This window comes from Fulvia fulva, chromosome 7 (assembly GCF_020509005.1).
Source record: "Fulvia fulva chromosome 7, complete sequence".
Classification (NCBI taxonomy): domain Eukaryota; kingdom Fungi; phylum Ascomycota; class Dothideomycetes; order Mycosphaerellales; family Mycosphaerellaceae; genus Fulvia; species Fulvia fulva.
In genome coordinates, this window is record NC_063018.1 from 2881597 (window position 1) to 2900026 (window position 18430).

General features: G+C 53.1%; 10 protein-coding genes across 10 annotated transcripts; 6 read left to right on the forward strand and 4 right to left on the reverse strand.

Moving 5' to 3' along the window:
- Window positions 1-4: 4 nt before the first annotated feature.
- CLAFUR5_10378 (uncharacterized protein) lies at window positions 5-394 on the reverse strand (the record flags this gene model as incomplete). Its single annotated transcript, XM_047909526.1, has 3 exons — window positions 5-117; window positions 169-282; window positions 337-394. 3 exons carry the CDS (start codon window positions 392-394, stop codon window positions 5-7), a joined length of 285 nt encoding a protein of 94 aa, XP_047764017.1.
- A 1491-nt stretch (window positions 395-1885) lies between these two features.
- Window positions 1886-2326, forward strand: CLAFUR5_10379 (Ecp44; the record flags this gene model as incomplete). The annotated part of the gene is made up of 1 exon (XM_047909527.1): window positions 1886-2326. One exon carries the CDS (start codon window positions 1886-1888, stop codon window positions 2324-2326), a length of 441 nt encoding a protein of 146 aa, XP_047764016.1.
- Window positions 2327-2667: 341 nt separating this feature from the next.
- CLAFUR5_10380 (uncharacterized protein) lies at window positions 2668-3330 on the reverse strand (the record flags this gene model as incomplete). The annotated part of the gene is made up of 1 exon (XM_047909528.1): window positions 2668-3330. The coding sequence occupies one exon, from the start codon at window positions 3328-3330 to the stop codon at window positions 2668-2670; it is 663 nt and encodes a 220-aa protein (XP_047764350.1).
- A 476-nt stretch (window positions 3331-3806) lies between these two features.
- CLAFUR5_10381 (uncharacterized protein) lies at window positions 3807-4455 on the reverse strand (the record flags this gene model as incomplete). Its single annotated transcript, XM_047909529.1, is given in 3 exon segments — window positions 3807-3825; window positions 3837-4146; window positions 4203-4455. The coding sequence occupies 3 exon segments, from the start codon at window positions 4453-4455 to the stop codon at window positions 3807-3809; spliced, it is 582 nt and encodes a 193-aa protein (XP_047764351.1).
- A 649-nt stretch (window positions 4456-5104) lies between these two features.
- CLAFUR5_10382 (60S ribosomal protein L13) lies at window positions 5105-5947 on the reverse strand (the record flags this gene model as incomplete). Its single annotated transcript, XM_047909530.1, has 4 exons — window positions 5105-5515; window positions 5569-5727; window positions 5814-5860; window positions 5911-5947. The coding sequence occupies 4 exons, from the start codon at window positions 5945-5947 to the stop codon at window positions 5105-5107; spliced, it is 654 nt and encodes a 217-aa protein (XP_047764352.1).
- A 355-nt stretch (window positions 5948-6302) lies between these two features.
- Window positions 6303-10834, forward strand: CLAFUR5_10383 (DNA polymerase alpha catalytic subunit; the record flags this gene model as incomplete). Its single annotated transcript, XM_047909531.1, has 3 exons — window positions 6303-6588; window positions 6641-9605; window positions 9658-10834. 3 exons carry the CDS (start codon window positions 6303-6305, stop codon window positions 10832-10834), a joined length of 4428 nt encoding a protein of 1475 aa, XP_047764353.1.
- A 2009-nt stretch (window positions 10835-12843) lies between these two features.
- CLAFUR5_10384 (uncharacterized protein) lies at window positions 12844-14481 on the forward strand (the record flags this gene model as incomplete). The annotated part of the gene is made up of 2 exons (XM_047909532.1): window positions 12844-13552; window positions 13601-14481. 2 exons carry the CDS (start codon window positions 12844-12846, stop codon window positions 14479-14481), a joined length of 1590 nt encoding a protein of 529 aa, XP_047764354.1.
- Window positions 14482-15459: 978 nt separating this feature from the next.
- Window positions 15460-17248, forward strand: CLAFUR5_10385 (uncharacterized protein; the record flags this gene model as incomplete). The annotated part of the gene is made up of 2 exons (XM_047909533.1): window positions 15460-15856; window positions 15906-17248. The coding sequence occupies 2 exons, from the start codon at window positions 15460-15462 to the stop codon at window positions 17246-17248; spliced, it is 1740 nt and encodes a 579-aa protein (XP_047764355.1).
- A 342-nt stretch (window positions 17249-17590) lies between these two features.
- Window positions 17591-17863, forward strand: CLAFUR5_10386 (uncharacterized protein; the record flags this gene model as incomplete). The annotated part of the gene is made up of 2 exons (XM_047909534.1): window positions 17591-17664; window positions 17725-17863. The coding sequence occupies 2 exons, from the start codon at window positions 17591-17593 to the stop codon at window positions 17861-17863; spliced, it is 213 nt and encodes a 70-aa protein (XP_047764356.1).
- Window positions 17864-17934: 71 nt separating this feature from the next.
- Window positions 17935-18420, forward strand: CLAFUR5_10387 (uncharacterized protein; the record flags this gene model as incomplete). The annotated part of the gene is made up of 1 exon (XM_047909535.1): window positions 17935-18420. The coding sequence occupies one exon, from the start codon at window positions 17935-17937 to the stop codon at window positions 18418-18420; it is 486 nt and encodes a 161-aa protein (XP_047764357.1).
- Between the last annotated feature and the right edge of the window lie 10 nt (window positions 18421-18430).

An 18430-nucleotide genomic window follows, 5' to 3' on the forward strand; every position in this document is an offset into this window, starting at 1 on the left:
GCGATCACTTCTTCATGGACACACCCAAGTGGTCAGCAGTACCCGTCTGCTGGTTCGCGCCCTGCTGTCCTGTATCGATCGAAGTGCCGCCGACGGTATCGCCGGTCTTCTTGTTGCCTCGATACTATTAGCATGGTTAGCGGAAATTGGAAGGTGGAAGGAACGAACCGCCTGCCATCTCCGTCAAGGATGATGATGCTGCGTCGCTCTTCTTCTGTCCGCTGGACTTGGTCTGTTCTGCTGCCATATCGCCAACGGCTGATGAGGCACCTTGAAGGCCACCTGGAAGATGTCAGTCCACTTGGCCTGCAATGTGCTTCCCAGCAAGCAACGCACCTCCTTGCCCTTTCCACGCATCCTTCATCGAATCGGCCATATCGTTCCAGTAACCCATCGTGTCGTTAGCGCTAGCTCTAGCGTCGATGTCTTCGACTTTGTTGATCGTGACTTCCTACTTACCTTCAACAAAAACTTCTCGAATGTCTTCTTTCCTGCCTGAAATATGATCGTTACGGCGCTACGATGCACGAGCGGTCTTGTGAACAGTTCACATGGCTCCTTAAGATGCTCCTGTACCACTATAATGACGTAGCGGCGACGCGCGACGCGACGAAAACCGGGCAACAGGGAAGAAGCTCATCCTTGCCGCCACCAACCAGCACTTTCTTCAGAACGAGCATGTTCCACCTTGACATGCGAGCTTGTCATTGAGCGACTCGTGGGCCAGGGTTGTGAAGAATGCTAATGATGCGTACAGTGCGACGAGGGCGAGCCAAACGAGAAGACCTTCTACGGACATTGACTCTCGAACATTGCTATTCACCGGTCCAAGAGGAGCAGCTGGGATGCCTTGAGATCAACGCGACCAAAATTCGAGTCCTCGACAAAGATAGCAGTCATGACACGGCGATGGCTTAGACGGCAGTCGTTCGAAACCGATTCTTGTCCATACAGCACATCGAAGGGGCCTTCACATCGCCGTCGAGATTGCACTTTTCCACGAATCCCTTTTACGGGCGCCTCCGCAGTCGATAGACTCATTAAAGACAAGTCATGACAATGAGCACGCTGCCCTGCCTACAGGTCTCTTTTCTCTCATTGTCGTCCGGGCAGCCATGATCCGGACAGCGCGTTATTCGTTGGATCCTCCCGCACACATCGGCCGTCGTGTGTTGGTAATCATCAGGAGTGTGCTTCAGGTGACTTGCGTCAGAATTTCGGATATCACAGTGCCAACTACGTGGCCAGAGGACCGCTCCAGCTCGAGACTCGGGCCCATGATGCGCTCCTGGCCAGAGATGCTGGTCTTCAGGGCATTGGCACTTGTGTTTTCACGCGGCAATGGCCACGAAGAGGCAAACAAGAGTGCTTGGCTGGCAGTCACAGCGATGCTCTCACAGCAAGATTGCAGGACCTCCACTTCGCACTGCTTCGCACTGCTTCGCACCCGAGTCAGTAGTTCTACCATTGGCCTTGGCAATGCCATTGAATGCGCCAACGTGAGCAAGTCACGAACGTTACGCAGTGACAACAATAGACTTGGATGACGAACTGGATGTAGGTGAACAAAGCGATAGCGGACCTGAGATGACGTCCTTGTGAACAGTACAAGGACATTGTCATCGGCCAAAAGTCACATTCCTCATCTCGGATCAAAGCATAGTTCACAGGGGCATGGGTAACACTCGAAACACGACACATATACATAAAACTTGTACCTGCTTCAAGACTCAAATCCTCCACTTCACACTTGCTCAGGTTGTGCTACGCTTTACGACAGATTTCGAACAAACAGCTTCGTACTACATCAACAGCAAAGACGTCGATCGTATTTGCTCAATACAACCAACCAAACCACCAGAACACTCACCACACTCCAACAAACATGCTTCTCACCAACATCCTCACCACCGCCACCCTCTTCCTCGGCCTCACCAGCGCCTACACCCAGCCCAAACAACCTCCAAGCTGGGGCGCCCTCACTCGTCCTGACACAACTCACCCAGTGACCAAAGGCGTTCCCTTCCGCGTCACCTGGGACTACAAAGCCCCAGCCAAGACCGTCAGTCTCGTCATCTGCCGTGGTCCTCCTACCAACTGCAAGCCTGATCCTCAGCCCATCAAGGGTGGTAGTCGCGTGCCTGCCTCGCAAGGCTACGTTGACTGGACCCCGGCTTGCCATCTGCCACCTGGCAAGGCTGGAACTCAGTCGGGCTATGGAATGTTGGTCATTGTTGATGAGACTGGCGAGTTCCAGTACAGCACGCAATTCAGCGTGTTGGCGAATCCGAGTGTTTGCGCGAAGAAGGCTATGTTCAAGGCTTGAAAGGAAGGGAAGGGGGGAGAGACTTCCGGATAAAGCAAATGCTAGAGCGGGGGTCTGCAGCTTTTCGTATGCTGTCGTGAGACGTCTGGGGCCTGGGTTGAATTTCAACTAAGATGGCTGTGGGCAATCGTAGCTTGGTTTCTATCGATGATGTATCGACGTTGCTGGTCTGCGATACAGCTCTTCTGTTCTGTTGGGTACTTGACGAAATCCATGCTCCAATGTACTTTCAAAACTTTTGTGCCTTACGTGACCCAAGACCATCACCGGTATGTGCATCGATCTCATACTCTTCATTCTCATCCATGCTCTCGGTCTGCCTGTGGCGATTCTAGAGGAGTTCACCAGTCGAGAGTCCCTATATCAAACGGCAAGCGACCAGCTTCCTTCCACTCTACCCAGGTCTGGTCTTTGTCCTTCTGGTTGTTGCCTTGGTTGAAACAGAGAAAGTAGCACTCGCAACTGGCCCTAGTCTCGAGAAGGATTTTGCCATTGCAGGTGAGGATGGAGCACTTGAGGTCCGACGACAGCAAGAATTCATCGATGAAATAATTGACCTCGTTCATCCAGTCCCCCCACTGTAGCGTGCTTGTTGTAGAGCTTTCATCACGCGCCCAATACATCAAGATGGGTCGTGTGCCCAAAGCTTGCCTGTCAATGTTGGCCCCCCACATCAGCAAATGGGCGAATCCAGATATCGTGGTCTCGATTTTAAAGGTGTTGCCCTGTGTGAATTTCTTCCAGCCTTCCGTACGAAGCATGCGGCAGGTCCGAGTGACCTCGGGAATGACTAGCACATGGGAGTCATAGCTGGTCTCGCGGTAGAGATCAGCCACGGCGCTTTCTGGCTCTTTCCCGTCGAGGTAAATGTGCAGAGGGTTGTTCTTAGTGCTGCGGATGACGGCGAAGTCGAGTACTCTGAGGACGAGTTCTGGCGAAAGATCGAGGAGACGGAATGGCTTCGTTCCAGAAGTCGCGCCTCGAGATGGTGGTACCTGCGACATGCTTGCGTGGCTCTCTCTGCGTTGTGGTCAGCAGCTGCCTGTCGCGTGTTTTTGCTTCACTTACTTGATGAGGGTGTCGCGAAAGGTGGTCTGTTACTGACGAACAGATCTCGAAGGCGTGTTTGCGTCTGTGTCGAGATGGAGTGGAAGGTGAGTTTGGTTTGTCTAGGCAGAAGGAACGCTAACAGCCGGCCACGCCGAGCCCTTGCAAGCATGTGATACGGCGGAATTCCTCTCACGTCAAGACTACCTCTATGAGTACCTTCTCAGTATCCACCACTCCTTGTCTCCAGATCGATGAGGCAGATCTTTGACGTTCTCGACCTTGATCCAGTTTTCTTGATTCCTTTCGCTCACGGGGCCCAGACCAAAACGGCAACTCGTCGCTTCCCCGATCTCGAAAAAAAACAACCTTCTGATCCTCCACCCACAAGGAGACAGGCATGCCCAGCGCTTGTTCCCCAACGGGAGCCCGGCTACCCATTCCGGTGGTGCCTTTAACGTACCATGTAATTCCACTCTCTGGCCAGGGAGAATGCTCGAGATCTTGCAGAGTGATTGGCGCATTGCTTGGAAACCGAATCTCCATCTCAAGAACAAAGGGGCAGGCTGATCCGAGCTTGAGACACTGCAACCACTTCATCCACCTATTGCATCTGATACTGAAGGATCTGGTGGCGAAGGTGTTGCCGGCGTAGACCTTCTTCAGACCCCCCAGGCGCAAGAGGCGACAGACTCGAGTGATGGCCGGCTGGGCGAGCTCCCACGTCGCTTTCTTGTACGGCCGACCGGAGAGTGCTGGATGGTGACGCTTCCCTAAACGTCGAATGTCAGGTACAGATGTGAATCTCATAACAGCACATCAGCAATACCTTTGAAAGAGATCGCATCGTCAACAATGACCGGCTTGCTAGGTGAACTATGGACGACCGCGAAGTCAAGGACGCGGAGGACGAGTTCAGCTGGCAAGTCGAGAAGTCGAAATGACTTTCCTCTGGTCCCGCACTTCAATGTGATTTCTGGTGTGCACTTAACTGTCTTGGGCCTGTTAGCAGCGTCAATGTCGACTTCTCCGAGCATGAAGCCACGGCCGAGATGAGGGCAAGGCTTGCGCTTCCGAGCCATGTCCTCTGGGGTGGCATCCGCTACTGAGCGATCATGTGGATGTTGAACTTGCTGTGTTCGTGCTTCTTAAGAGAAGCAGTAAGAGCGCCGACAGCGGCTCGCGGCAGGACCCCTGCGAGCATGTGACGCGGCGTGATCACCCACACCGTCAGTCTTGATACGACGATTAAGGTCTACTCTTGTGGTTCAAGGAAGTAGATATATTACCGTGCGTCTTCCCCGAGCTCTCGTCTGTCAATTTCTCCAAACTCGTTGGCCAGGCACTAATCGTGCGGAAGCCCCACATTCGCGCGACGAGCACAAACTGTTTGGATGTGAAGAACTCCACGAAGCCTGCGGGATTGTGGCACGGGTACAATGCGTTGCAGCTGAAAGGTGCAATGCCCTTGATCGCAAGGTCGGAAAGTCCAGTAACGATACATGTCCTCATCAGTGAACAGAAGGCAAGGGAGGACACATTGAGTTGATGGGAGCGATTCAATGACATAAATTGCCTTGGGCGTTTGGTATCTGGTATCATTCCATAGGCACTTTTGATGCGCCTGACATGCTGTCATCCCCTGTCCCGATTCATGATCATGTCCTACCCCAACGCCATGCGTACAAAGAATCGCTTCCCATCCGACTTCATCACCTCTTGATGAGTCGTCTATTTCTTCTTTTCCGACTCCTCGTCAGCCTTGGCCTTGGCACGCTTCTCGCGCTTGCCGACCAGGCGGGCCTCGGAGCGAGCGTCGCGGAGCTTGCGGTAGGCATTCTCGGTGGCTGGGTAGTCGCTGACCTTGCCCTCCTTGACGACAACCTTGTTGTCGATTGGGAAAGCCTGGTTGGAGTGCTTGACGCGACCCTCGTAGCCGACCTGCTTGCCGGCCTCGACCTCCTCCTTAGGGGCATCGCCGGCCTTTGGCGACTTGGTCTTGCGTGGGAACAGGACCAGGCGCTGCTTGTAGACCTTCAGACGCTCGACATTGGCCTTGAGGGACTCCTCGGAGAGGTTCTGGCGGCGTGGGTCGACGGCGATACCGACGGTTGGCGCCAGCTTGCGTGGAATGCCAGCCTCCTGTGAGGGCTGTCAGAGTTGTCCACCAGTCGTGCGCAGCATCTCTTTCATACCTTCAGCTCAACGAGGGTGAAGCCACGACCAGCGCGTACACGGCGGTTGTACTTGATGGTTGGGCATCGGACGACGGGCCTAAGTCTGTCCACTGGACGTGGAGCAAGCTTGGCGGCCTTCTCGTGACGGGCAGAACGTCTGCGCTGCTTGCGGCCGGGCTGAGATGATGGTTAGGACATGATGTCTTGATCGAGTATACACTGCAGGCGCCTGCTCTGCATCTCTCAGAGGCTTATAGAATTACCTGGTCGAAGTGCACTCGGACACGGCGTTGCCAGTCCTTGCGGAAGTCTGCGAAACGTCAGCATGCCAATTGCACAGTGCATAGTGAGGGTGTTTACGGTTGTGCTGGATCTGCTGGTTGTGCTTGATAGCCATTTTGTCGGTATTTGCCTACAACAAATGTCTCTCCGGACGTGAACAGAATCCAAAACTTCAATACATTGCAGAATTGAGGTCGAATGTGTGGAGGTCCTAGCGTGCCAAGAGTAGCAGCGAGGACAGCCAATCGGCCGAACAGCGGTAGAACCTAGACTAGTCGCAAAACACGCTAGTAAAGCCAGTCGCGACTGCTCCGCGTCTTGTTCTCGTTCAAGGAAGGCACGACCGTCTGTTTCCCACCACAACTACCTCCCCACTGTCTTGCAAGATTGCCAGAGCTCATCACACCTTCCCAGTATGATTACAGCGTAGCATACATCACCAGTCTTTTTGCATCGCTTTTCACGTCACAATGCCGCCCTCACGAGCAGACCGTCTTGCCCAGCTACGCGCGTTGCGTGCAGCGGGCAAGACTGCATTCAACGACTACGAAGTCCAGGAAGCCGAGTCGATATACGAGACGGTTGACGACGAAGGGTATAAAAAGGTGGTAAGAAGTCGACTCGATCAGGACGATTTCGTGGTCGACGACAATGGCGAGGGCTATGCAGACGACGGACGAGAAGACTGGCAGGATGAGCGGCAGGCCATGGATGACAGCGAAAGCGAAGGAGATCTGCCTGTAAACAGCAAAGCAGGTGAGTGGTCGTCAGCGGCTTCGCTCGATATATGTCACTGACCTTTGTATAGCCAAGAGGAAACGCGAAGACGACGCCGAACGCCAGGAGAAGCTCACCAAGGGCATCAGCAAATACTTCAACCAAAAGACAGCATCTGCTGCACCAAAGCCGAAGCCAGTAAGGACTGCAGAGGATGATGCATTCATGGCAGATCTCTTGGGTGAAGTCGACACGAACATCCAGCGACGTGCACCTTCGTACGGCAAACAGATCAAAAGCAACGACAGACGAAAGACTCGAGTGCTTTCACCTCCGTTGGAGGACCGAGAGAACGCTTCATATCGTTCCAAAGATCCCTCGAAGAAGCAGATCATGGATACACCTCCGCCTCTTCCAGCTGGCCAGGATGACGATGCCTACTTTGTGCAGCCTGACGATGATGTTCCAATGAGCGATCCGCTGCCTTCTTCGCCAGCTGCGAAAGCCGTGGAGCGCAAAGAAAGGATCAAGACGGAAGATATCGAAGAGGACGATTTGATGGAGATTGCCGAAGTGACAGGCTCGTCCAAGTTGAAGGCCGTCAATGTGAACATGCGAGGCAGTAGACCGGCGCCGAAGATGGTCAAAGCATCATATCCGACACCTGATAGCTCGTCACCCACAAGAGCACCAGCAGACGATGTCGACATGACTGCAATTAACAACGTTGCACAGAAGTTGAACATCCTCAGCAGCCCGGCCGCAGAACCTGCCATGGCCGGAAAGCTGGCCGCAAAAGATGCCTGCGAGGACGATGGCTCTTTGCGTTTCTTCTGGACCGATTACACCGAGGTCAACGGCAGCCTTTGCCTGTTCGGAAAGGTCAAGAATCGGAAAGATGGCAGTTTCGTGTCTTGCTTTGTGAAGGTCGACAACATCATGCGCAAGCTGTACTTTTTGCCGAGAGAAAATCGCAGGAAGCACGGTGTCGAGACCAACGAAGAGGTAGACATGGGCATGGTGTACGAGGAAGTCGATGCACTTATGACCAAGAACAGAGTGTCCATGCACAAGATCAAGCCATGCACGCGAAAGTACGCCTTCGAGCTGCCCGAGATACCAAAGGAGGCAGAGTACCTCAAGCTTCTGTACCCATACGACAAGCAATCGCTCCCCATGGACATGCAAGGAGAGACGTTCTCGCACGTCTTTGGCACCAACACCAACATGTTTGAGCAATTTGTCATGTGGAAGAACATCATGGGACCATGCTGGCTGAAGATTGACGATGCTGACTTTGGCGCACTGAACAACGCTTCGTGGTGCAAGCTCGAGCTACAGGTCAACAAGCCCAACAACATCACCGTTATGGGGGAGTCGGACAACCTAGATGCACCACCTCTGACACTGATGTCTCTCGCTCTGCGAACGACTTACAACCAGAAAGAGAACAAGAACGAGATTCTGGTGGCCAGTGTGCGATTCTACAACAACGTTGGACTGGCTGACACTACACCACCGGAGAAGATTCCAAGTCGCCTTTTCACCATCATGCGGCCCCACGGCGAGTACCCCGGGGGGTTCAAGCCGAAGGCAGAGAAGCAAGGCCACATGATCAAGTTGGAAAGGAATGAAGGCGCGCTCCTCTCCATGCTACTTGCTATCATCGACAAGCATGATCCAGACGCCATCATGGGCCACCGACTAGACGACGTCGACTTCAACATCCTGCTCAGCCGTATGCGGGATCGCAAGACTCCGGGTTGGCACCGCATTGGCAGAATGAAGCGTGGTGACTGGCCAAAGAACGTGGGCAAAGGGGGAGGAAGCTTCTTCGTAGAGCGCCATCTTGCAGCTGGTCGTCTGCTTTGTGATCTGGCGAACGACATGGGAAAGAGTATCATGACCAACTGTCAGTCGTGGAGTCTGGACGAGATGGTAGGACTGTACCTCGATGGAACACGAAAAGAGATCGACAACGAGCGAGCGCTAGCCATGGCTGCAACTCCGGATGGCCTGCTGAACTTCGTCAAGATGTGCGAGATCGACACCTACTACATTGCAGCGATTGCATTGAAGCGTCAGCTTCTGCCATTGACGAAAGTACTGACTAACCTTGCTGGAAACTCATGGGCACGTACTCTAAGTGGCACTCGTGCGGAGCGGAACGAGTACATTCTACTTCACGAGTTCTACCGCAACAAGTACATCTGCCCAGACAAAGTCTTCGACAAAGGTGCTGCCAACAAGAAGCTCGAAGAAGACAATCCTGAAGGTGAAGAGGGCGACCATAAGAAGAAGAAAGACAAGTTCAAGGGTGGTCTCGTCTTCGAACCAGAGAAGGGCCTCTACGACAAGTTCATCCTAGTCATGGACTTCAACTCTCTTTACCCCAGCATCATCCAGGAGTATAACATCTGTTTCACCACAGTTGACCGCGGCGACATCACCGAGGAGGACGAGAAGATTCCGGAAGTGCCAGATGATACCTCTAACAAGGGTATTCTCCCTAGGCTCATTCGCACACTTGTCAGCCGACGAAGAGAAGTGAAGAAGCTGATGAAGGACAAGTCGGCCACCGAAGATCAACGCAATACTTGGGATGTCAAGCAGCAAGCCTTGAAGCTGACCGCCAACTCTATGTACGGATGTTTGGGCTACACGAAGTCGCGATTCTATGCCCGACCGTTGGCGGCTCTGACTACCTCGAAAGGTCGTGAGATCTTGCAGTCCACCAAAGATCTGGCAGAATCTGCGCATGCGCTCCGAGTCATTTATGGTGACACGGATTCCGTCATGGTCAACACCAACGTCGACAATATACTCGATGCCATCAAGATGGGCAAGGAGTTTCAAAAGAGTGTCAACGAGAAGTATGAACTGCTCGAGATCGAGATTGATCATATCTTCTGTCGCCTACTGTTACACGCCAAGAAGAAGTATGCTGCAATCCAAATGGTCGAAGCTGACGGCGGCGTCTGGAAGGAGAAGCTTGACGTGAAGGGTCTTGACATGAGGCGAAGGGAATACTGCCAGCTCTCTAAGGACGCTTCCAAGTGAGTCAAGCTGCAAGATCTGTGTCTTCGGTCAAAACTAACATTGCAACAGGGAGCTCCTCAACTATCTTCTCTCTGGCGAGGAGTCAGAAGTTGTCGTGTCCAAGATTCACGACTACCTACGGTCTCTTGGCGAAAAGATGCGACAGCATGCGATCCCACCACACAAGTACACCATCTACACACAACTGGGCAAGGACCCGAAAGAGTACCCCAACAGCAACTCCATGCCTGCGGTACAAGTGGCGTTGAAGAAACTGGCCAAGGGCAAGCCAGTAAAAGCGAAGGATGTCATGGCTTTCGTAGTCTGTGGCAACAGTGCTGGTAACAACGAGACCGCAGCAAAGAATGCCTACGAGCTCGACGAGGTCATGGCGAAAGACAGCGACCTGGTGCCAGACGTGGATTACTACCTTCACAAGCAGATTCTGCCACCCGTGGAACGTCTCTGCGCACCGATCAGTGGCACAAACGTGACTCTCCTCGCAGAATGCCTAGGCCTCGACACCAGCAAGTACCGCGTCTCTGGTGCTTCGAAGGCCGCAGAACAGTCCAACGAGATCACACGACTAGAAAGTCAGATTCCCGACCACATTCGCTTCAAGGACTGCGAAGCACTCGAGCTCTTGTGTCTTGGTTGCAAACACCACTTCGAGTATCGAGGACTGAACTACACGCCTCCTTCGGATGAAGACCCTCTGGTACCGCTCGGCGTTCTCACGAATGACGGGCTGGCATGCCCCAGAGGCGAGTGCCGGAGAAAGATCACCACGCTTGCACTCTCTGCGCAACTGGAACAACAGATACGCCGCCACACCTCCAAGTACTATTCCGCTTGGCTTATCTGCGACGATCCTGCATGCGGTATGCGAACACGGCAGATGAGCGTCTATGGTCACCGCTGTCTGGGACCAAAAGGGCTGGCATATGGGTGCAGTGGCAGGATGAGTTTCGAGTACTCGGAGAAAGCTCTATACAACCAACTCCTGTACCTCCAGAGCATATTCGACGCAGACAAAATGGCGGAGAAAATGAGTGCTGGAGGCGGAATCGTGAAGATGGACTCGGCGGAGCGTGAGAAAAGGGAGAAGACAAAAGTCTTGGCTGGCATGAACAAGCAGCGCTTTAGCATTTGTTGGGACGTTGTCAAGGCGTACTTGGACAAAAGTGCGTGGGGTTGGGTCAGTATGGAGAGCTTGTTTGGCTTTGCTATGAAGACGGTGGGATAGTGTCAGTGTTCTGGACATTTTACGTGCGTGACGCTAAAGAACAGCGACTGGCGTCTGATGTAGTGCACAATGAGATGATAGCTTTTCCTCTTCAGTCGGCGGCATCCGATGCTGCTCGCCGCTGTACGTCCTTCGCGTCCACTGTTTACGGCGTGCGAGCCTCCATGGACTCTTCCGGTCGCTGTCAGGGCGCAGCCCTGGTCCACGCCTCTCGATCACTGATCAGGATTGATGCGGTTGCGCTGCTGCTGCGTGGTGATCCCGGCGTCAAATAGATGAAGACTGCGTTTCGCAGTTCGCCAACGATCACAGGTTGCGACTCACGTCTTCGTTGGACGATATCGAAACCTGTCACCAGTGTAGAGCAACTGACTGCACCGTGCGGCCTGCGAAGGATTTCTGACTTCCCGTCAGACATACGCCGAACTGTATCTGGTCACTGCAACCAGTTCCTCGTCGGATGGAAACACGCGGACTGTCTAATCAAGTATTGGAATACGCTTGTTCATGCTGACCCTGGTGCGTGTCCGCAACCACAACCTGACAAAGAAGAAGGTTTAGCTACGGGCAGGGTTGCTCAGTCGTCAGTATGCGCCGGAACATTATCACCGCCACGAGGCTGTATGAGGCCACAGTCGTCCACCAAAACACAGCCAACGTTCAGCATAACATCACTTGGCACAAACACAAAAGGTGCCGCTTGCCGATGACGACTTGAGCCCCGAATAGGGACAGCATTGATCCTGGACGTCAGTCCATGCATAGCGAGTCGACACGTGCAGCGTTGCATCACGTTTTAGCATGGAACGTCAAAGTCGTCGCGTCCCATTTCACGGCGACTGCACCGTGGCAGCGGACAGACGAGACGGCGGAACAGTTTGCTGCGCCAGACATTACATCAAGGTCGAGACGGCACTGCAGCAGGCAGATGCACGGCGACATAAAGCGACTAATAGCAAACCACCAGGTGCCTATTTGCAAGCGTTCGACTCGACATGATCGGATTATGTTGATTTGCATTCGACCGTAGAATCATGCACTACCCGATGCTCCTCGACGGTCAACATCGGAGCCGCTGTGCGTCGCGATGATGTCCTCAGATTCACGTTACTGACTTATGGCACGATACGCAAAGCCTCTTCTTCACTTGCTTCATGTTCACTGATCTTTACAAATGTTATTGCCACTCGGTGCCGCTTCTGATCCCTGACGCTCGGTCTCGTGGCATAACAGAGTTCACGGACGGGTAAGTTAAGAATCAGACCATTATCCGATTGCAAATGGGTGTACTTATCACAGAAGCATTCCGGCTCCACAGGACTGGTATCTCCATGACTCCACGGTATTCTAAAGCCTGTCACTCACGACTCGGTCCACCTCTATTCTTGCGACGCGAAACCTCAATCTTGCCACGAAACTTTCAATCTTGCCACGATCACTTGCTGGCGGCACCTTCGGCCCTCAGTAGTTCACTACTCCGCGAAAAGCAACGCGCTTGTCAGGTCTCGTTCCGGTGGCTACGAGATAGCGAAAGTATCCAAGCCTATCAAGCCGGTTCAATTACCAGCTTGGTGGGTGGCAGCTTGATCACCAGTTCCATGGGCCGATCAAGAATCCTGACGCAAATCTTACCATTTGGCTCTCCTTGTAAGGTCTGCATACAACTTAAGTTTGACAACGCACAGCCATTGAAAATGACAAGCTCTCGTCATGGAGCAAGCAATGCAGGACTCCAAGTCTCCAAGTCTTCGAAATGCGCTTCATCAAAATATCTCAACCCTGAGCACCTGGTACAGCACGGTCGACCCAGCACCGAGACCTGCGGACTCTGTTGGTGACAGCGGAACTAACATTCCTGTTTCGTGTAGTATCTGTAACCCCCAAATATCTGGGTCTCGAGCGAATCGCACTTCACATAAATGGCTAGCACGTTGGCCTGGCTCAGCTTTAGCCAGGCGATTGCAGCTCGGCGAATACAGCAAGAAGAACCACAGCAGAACCCATCGACCATGGCCAAAAAGGATTCAGTGACAGAGGCCATACAACTTGAGAGTGGCAAAGATGATAAGCCTCGACACAATGAAAAGGTACTTTTCGCAACGACAATTAATGCCAACGACCTTCATCCTCTTGCACGGAAGGGTCATGTAGACGATGCTTACGACTTTCTCAAAAATGTGTCCGACCAGGAGGCGGCCGGCGTGGACCTCAAGCGCTTGCGCAGGAGAATTGACCTGCATATCATGCCCATCATGTTCGTGCTCATGGGACTTCAATTCCTGGACAAGTTCCTCCTTAACTACGCTATTATCATGGGCTTGCCAGAGGATCTGAAGCTCAAGGGCAACGAGCTGAACAACGTCGCTTCATCTTTGTGGTGGGCGTATCTGGTCGCCTCTGCAGCAGTCGGTCTGGTCCTCAACAAAGTGCCCTTGGGCAAATGGCTCGGTGTCAGTATGTTTCTCTGGGGCATCATCATCGCATTGACAGCAGCGGTGAAAAATTATGCCGGCATGATGGTCATACGGATCTTCATGGGGGTTTTCGACGCAGGTATTCCACCCGCGCTTATGCTGCTCAGTAGTCAGTACTATCGCAAGGACGAACAAATGATCCGATATGCGTACTGGTTCAGTAGCATCGGTATCTGCCTGATTCTCGGGGGCCTGATATCGTATGGCTTTCAGTTTGTGCACACCGTGACTTTGGAAGGATGGCGTAAGTTCGCTTGGGACACTCAGATCGACTTTAGCTAACCAGCAACAGGCATTATGTTCCTTGCTCTGGGCCTCCTCAGCGTATGTGTCGGCATGTGGACCTTCTTCTGCCTGCCCGACACACCGATGAATGCCAAATTCCTCACCGACGTCGAGAAGAAGGCCATTCTCCAGCATGTCGCCATCAACCAGACCACAATCAGCAGCCGCAAGATCGAATGGAGCCAACTCAAGTGCATATTCTCCGACGTCCAGGTGTGGCTCCTTGTCATGAATGTCGTTTTCGTGTCCGCCGGATCAGGCATTCTCGGCACGTATGGCTCAATGTTGATCACGAGCTTTGGCTACACTTCCAAGCAAGCAGCTCTGCTCAACACTCCTGGCGGTGCGATCGCCTTCATTTTCACGATTCTAGCTGCCTTGGCAGTCCGGCACCACATTTTGCACCGTTGGGCCGTGTCCATCATTGGCTATTGCCTATCACTACTCGGAGCATGCATGGTTGCTTTCGCACCACGGGACAACAAAGGCGTCATGCTCGCAGGTATCTACATGGTGGCATTCTCCGTGCCCACCGTCGCCATCAAATATCAATGGGTTTCGGCGAACGTGGGAGGCTACACGAAACGCACCTGTACTATGGCAATTATGAGTGGTGCCTTCTCGATCGGCAACATTATTGCTCCTTATGCCGTGCAGCCTACCGACGCACCGGAGTTCCGCATTGCGAAGATAGTCCTCGTGTCGACAAAATCCGTGGCGACAGCGGTGATCGGATTCCTCGCTTTGTACTACCTATGGGCAAATCGCCGACGAGACAGATTGTATGGCAAGCTTCCATCTGTCGACGAGACTGCGGAGGAGTATGGGGAGTTGTGGAAGAATGAGACTGATAAGGAGAAGGAGAAGACCTTCCGATATGTGTACTGAGCGCGCCACAATAATCTGATACGATGTTGATGATCGATCTCACACGAAAATGGCTTCCCAGCGTGCAAGGCTGGCTCTTGCAAAGGCGGCATCTTGATCATGGCATCCATCGACAGAGGCCTTCAGCGGCTGTGATTCAACTTGAGGCGTGCTTCCGTCGAAATCGTTTCAGCTGGACTGATGATGTTTCAGACCACGCCTCTTGGCTTGATTCTGATCCTGCCACCTGCCGCGTGATACGTTTCGAGTATCAAATGGACGCAACAAGGGTATGCCGTGCGCTGATTTCGGCGTGACTTCCAGATCAATCCGAAAGATGCGAGACATGTAGCTGCGTTGGACTGGCCGCTCACACGGAGTTCCGCAGGAAAGAACCGCGCTAGAGTAGTAGACCATCGGTACGAGATTGGAAGACAGTAACATCTTCACCAGACCGTACTGTGCGTGTGCTTCGATAGTGGTATTGCAGGTGAGTCGTAATACCGTTTGCTAATACAGACAAAAGACGCCGCAGCTGTTGGTCTTCGTGGCCATGCAACAAAGGAACACCTCGCCGCCCGGTCTCTCCAGCGCCCTCATTGATATCATCTTGAAGACGGCTTGATTGTGCCCTGCGGGACAGTGGAGATCACAGCATGAAGAACAGTCGAAGTCCTGAGCGCGGAGACACGCCACGACGTCCCCAGCATGATCCATGAAGACATGAAATGACACTTTTGCTTCGTCCGCCGGCAGCAACCTTCGCCCAATTTGGACTTTCGAACACTGCATCAAGACCAGTGGAGGAGTGAACTTGCGCGCATGCAGCGTGATTGTGCACACTTCTCGGCAGACCAGGAACACGATGCAGTATCTGCTGTTTCAGCTGTTACAACAAGCGCCACAGTGCTGTCATGTCGCCCAATGCTTGGCAGCAGAGGCAGTACAGCCTCATCCCATCCACGCACTTAGGACCGAATTGCCAATGTTCGCGCAGCGATGACAACGAAGGATACGGCGCAGAAGCCGCATGTTCTGCGAACAGCTCGTGGATCGTTGATCGGGACAGAGGTCGCAGATGCTGAGACCAATCGACCACTCTACAGGCGCTACACCCGCATTCGATATGCAGTCCCACCCGTCCGAGAAAAGAGATGGAGGAAGCCAGAACCATTACCTCACGACTGGCTCTTTAGCGATGGCAACAACCGACCTAGGGACTATCGAGGAGTTGGATCGATCTGCCCTCTGATTGTGCCGGAGGTGAACCTTGGCAGTTACTTTGGTCCGCCAGCAACGGAGAATGATATGGAAGAAGATTGCCTCTTCATCAATATCTGGGTACCAGCAGGCGGCGAGGGACCAGCTGGAGGTTGGCCAGTACAGTTCCAGATCAGTAAGCGATTCTCGATTGTGGTGGATGCATATCGATTGACACTCGGCAGTTGGCGATGACTTCCAAAGCTGCCCAGGCCTACAGCACCGCTTCGTAGATCCAATCGACATCTTCCGCGAGCACAACAAGGACAACCCGCGCATCATAGTCTTTGCACAATACCGATGTGGACTCTTCGGCTTCCTGGCCAGCGAAGAGCTCGTGCTAGACAGCAAGGACATCAAAAGCGATCCTTTCGCAGCCGCTGGCAACTTCGGTCTGTGGGACATTCGCATGGCCATCGAATGGACGTCTTCCAACATCCACCTCTTCGGCGGCAATCCGCACTGCATCAATGTAGGTGGCTTCGGTGCGGCGACAGCATACCAGCTTCATTACGATGCCTTCAAGCCTTTCAGCAAACCGCTCATACGGCGAGCGTTCTTGTTCAGTGGAGCGGTTGGTGTACAGCCTGTATTCGCACAATCGTCCAAGCCGAGAGCGCAATTTGCAGAAATTTGTCGCCGAGTCAATATTGATGATGATTTGCCATCGGAAGACAGGGTCAAGCTGCTGCGAGGTGTGAGCAGCCACAAGCTTCTCGAAGTCGCAAGAACAATGCAAACCACCTTCGATCCAGTCACCGATGGTCCTGGTGGCTTCATACCGGCACAGCTCATGGCATCTATCTGGAATGGGGAGCTCGGGTGCAGACTCAAGGCTCGTAACGTTCAGGTGCTGATTGGTGACACCAGCAATGAGGACGCTTACTATAGCTTCATGGATAAGCAGCCCGATTCGAAAGGTCAAAGCTTAGTGGCGATGCACAGTCGCGATTCGCTTGTCTTGAGATTGTGTGTTACCTTCTCCGAGACACTTGCCGAAGCTCTGGCGGCCAGGTACGAGTCGCCCTATAACAACGATTGGCCGTGGCTTTACAGTAAGATCATGGCTGATGTTCAATGCCATGCGACCGTTCGAGGCTTTGCGCACTCTCTTTTCAAAGGCGGGATGACAAGCCAGGATGTGCTCAGATATCATATAGCTTGGAGGCCGAAAGGGATGGACGAATACATCAATCCGGATACTGGCATCAGTCATATCTTAGACATGCCAATATGGTGGTATGGTGGCTGGAGCGCTGGGTTCAGCAGAAGGGAGCGACAAGACGTGGCCAACTTTGCGCGTCCTTTTGCTAGGTTCTTGCGAGGCGATATCTCAGTAATGTTTGGCTGGGGGACCGAAGCGCAAACTGAAGTTCGTATGTTGGCTGCAGACGGCTCTGTCTTGGTGACGGAGGACCCTATAGATGGCAAGATGAAAGGTCTCTGGAACCTGATGAGGGACGCGCAATTGCGGCGTCAATCTGGCGGAACGCGTTCGAGACTCAATGGTATACCCGGCTTCTGGTAGTCAGGTGTTTCAGATATGATGCAATAGACCGGGACTTCCATGTCTGTCAAGACGCAAGCAGGGCGGTTTGTAGAGCTTAGTTCGCCAGCACACGCAGTCTAGGCGGTAATCTTCTGCATCGTGGCATGCCCAGTGGTTCGTTTTTGACCTTAACAAGCAGCTTCTAGAAAAGAGCTGCAACCGCATCAGTGATGGCGGAACACTCAAGTTGGGGCTACCAGAGCGGCGAGAGAGTATCGCAACAGTGGCCAGACTCACGCCCGTCTGAAGCCACCGAAGTGATCAGGCCGAGCGTTTCGACCACTGCTGAGTTGCCTACAGCATTAGATAGTGCTCAAGAGGATGGGACGACTGATCGACGAGGACGAAGCCATCGCAACAAGAAATCTCAAAGTCTGCTGCATCGGATTGCCAAGGTATGGCTATGTCCATCGTGAGGTCCACCCACAAGACTGACGTTGCTGTAGAACTTGCAGTACAAGCCTAGCAATCGCCCTCGAAAGTCTTGGCTACCGAACATACCATGGCTTCGAATACGTCAGGAAAGGCAGAAGAGATATGGATCTCTTGCTCGAGGCTCTGACGCTTAAATACACGCCAGATGCATACACTTGACTGGACTTTGATAAGATCTTCGGCAAGTACTCAGCCCTGGCTGACCTTCCTGGGTACGCATTCTCGTCGTCATGTACCCTGAGGCGAAGTTCATTCTTACGGATCGCAACTCCGGTGCGTGGCTTCGATCAATGCAGAATTCAGTATTTGCCCATATGGACTCCTGGCCAATGTTCTTCCAGTCGCTGTACGACTTTGACCATGCGCGGCCGTTGCGACAGCTGATGCGGAAGTGGGCTGAGCTATTCTGTGAATTGAACTTCGACGAAGTTGCAAGGCAGGCATATATTGCTCATGTCCAGCACTGCTTAAGAGTAGTTCCCAAGGAGAGGTTGCTCGTCATGCGGTTGGAGGAGCCACTCGACTGGGAAGATCTGTGCGCATTTCTTGGCATCCCAGGTCCCGAACAGTCGATCGTATGCCGCTCCCCTGAGGGCATTGACAAAGAAGTGGGACAGAGCACTACGAATGTGGAAGATCCTTCGACGTGGTTGGCATTGGGGACAGTGGCATTGACGGTGTTATCAGGCCTGTTGTTTCTTTGGATGGTGATCTGATACCATGATC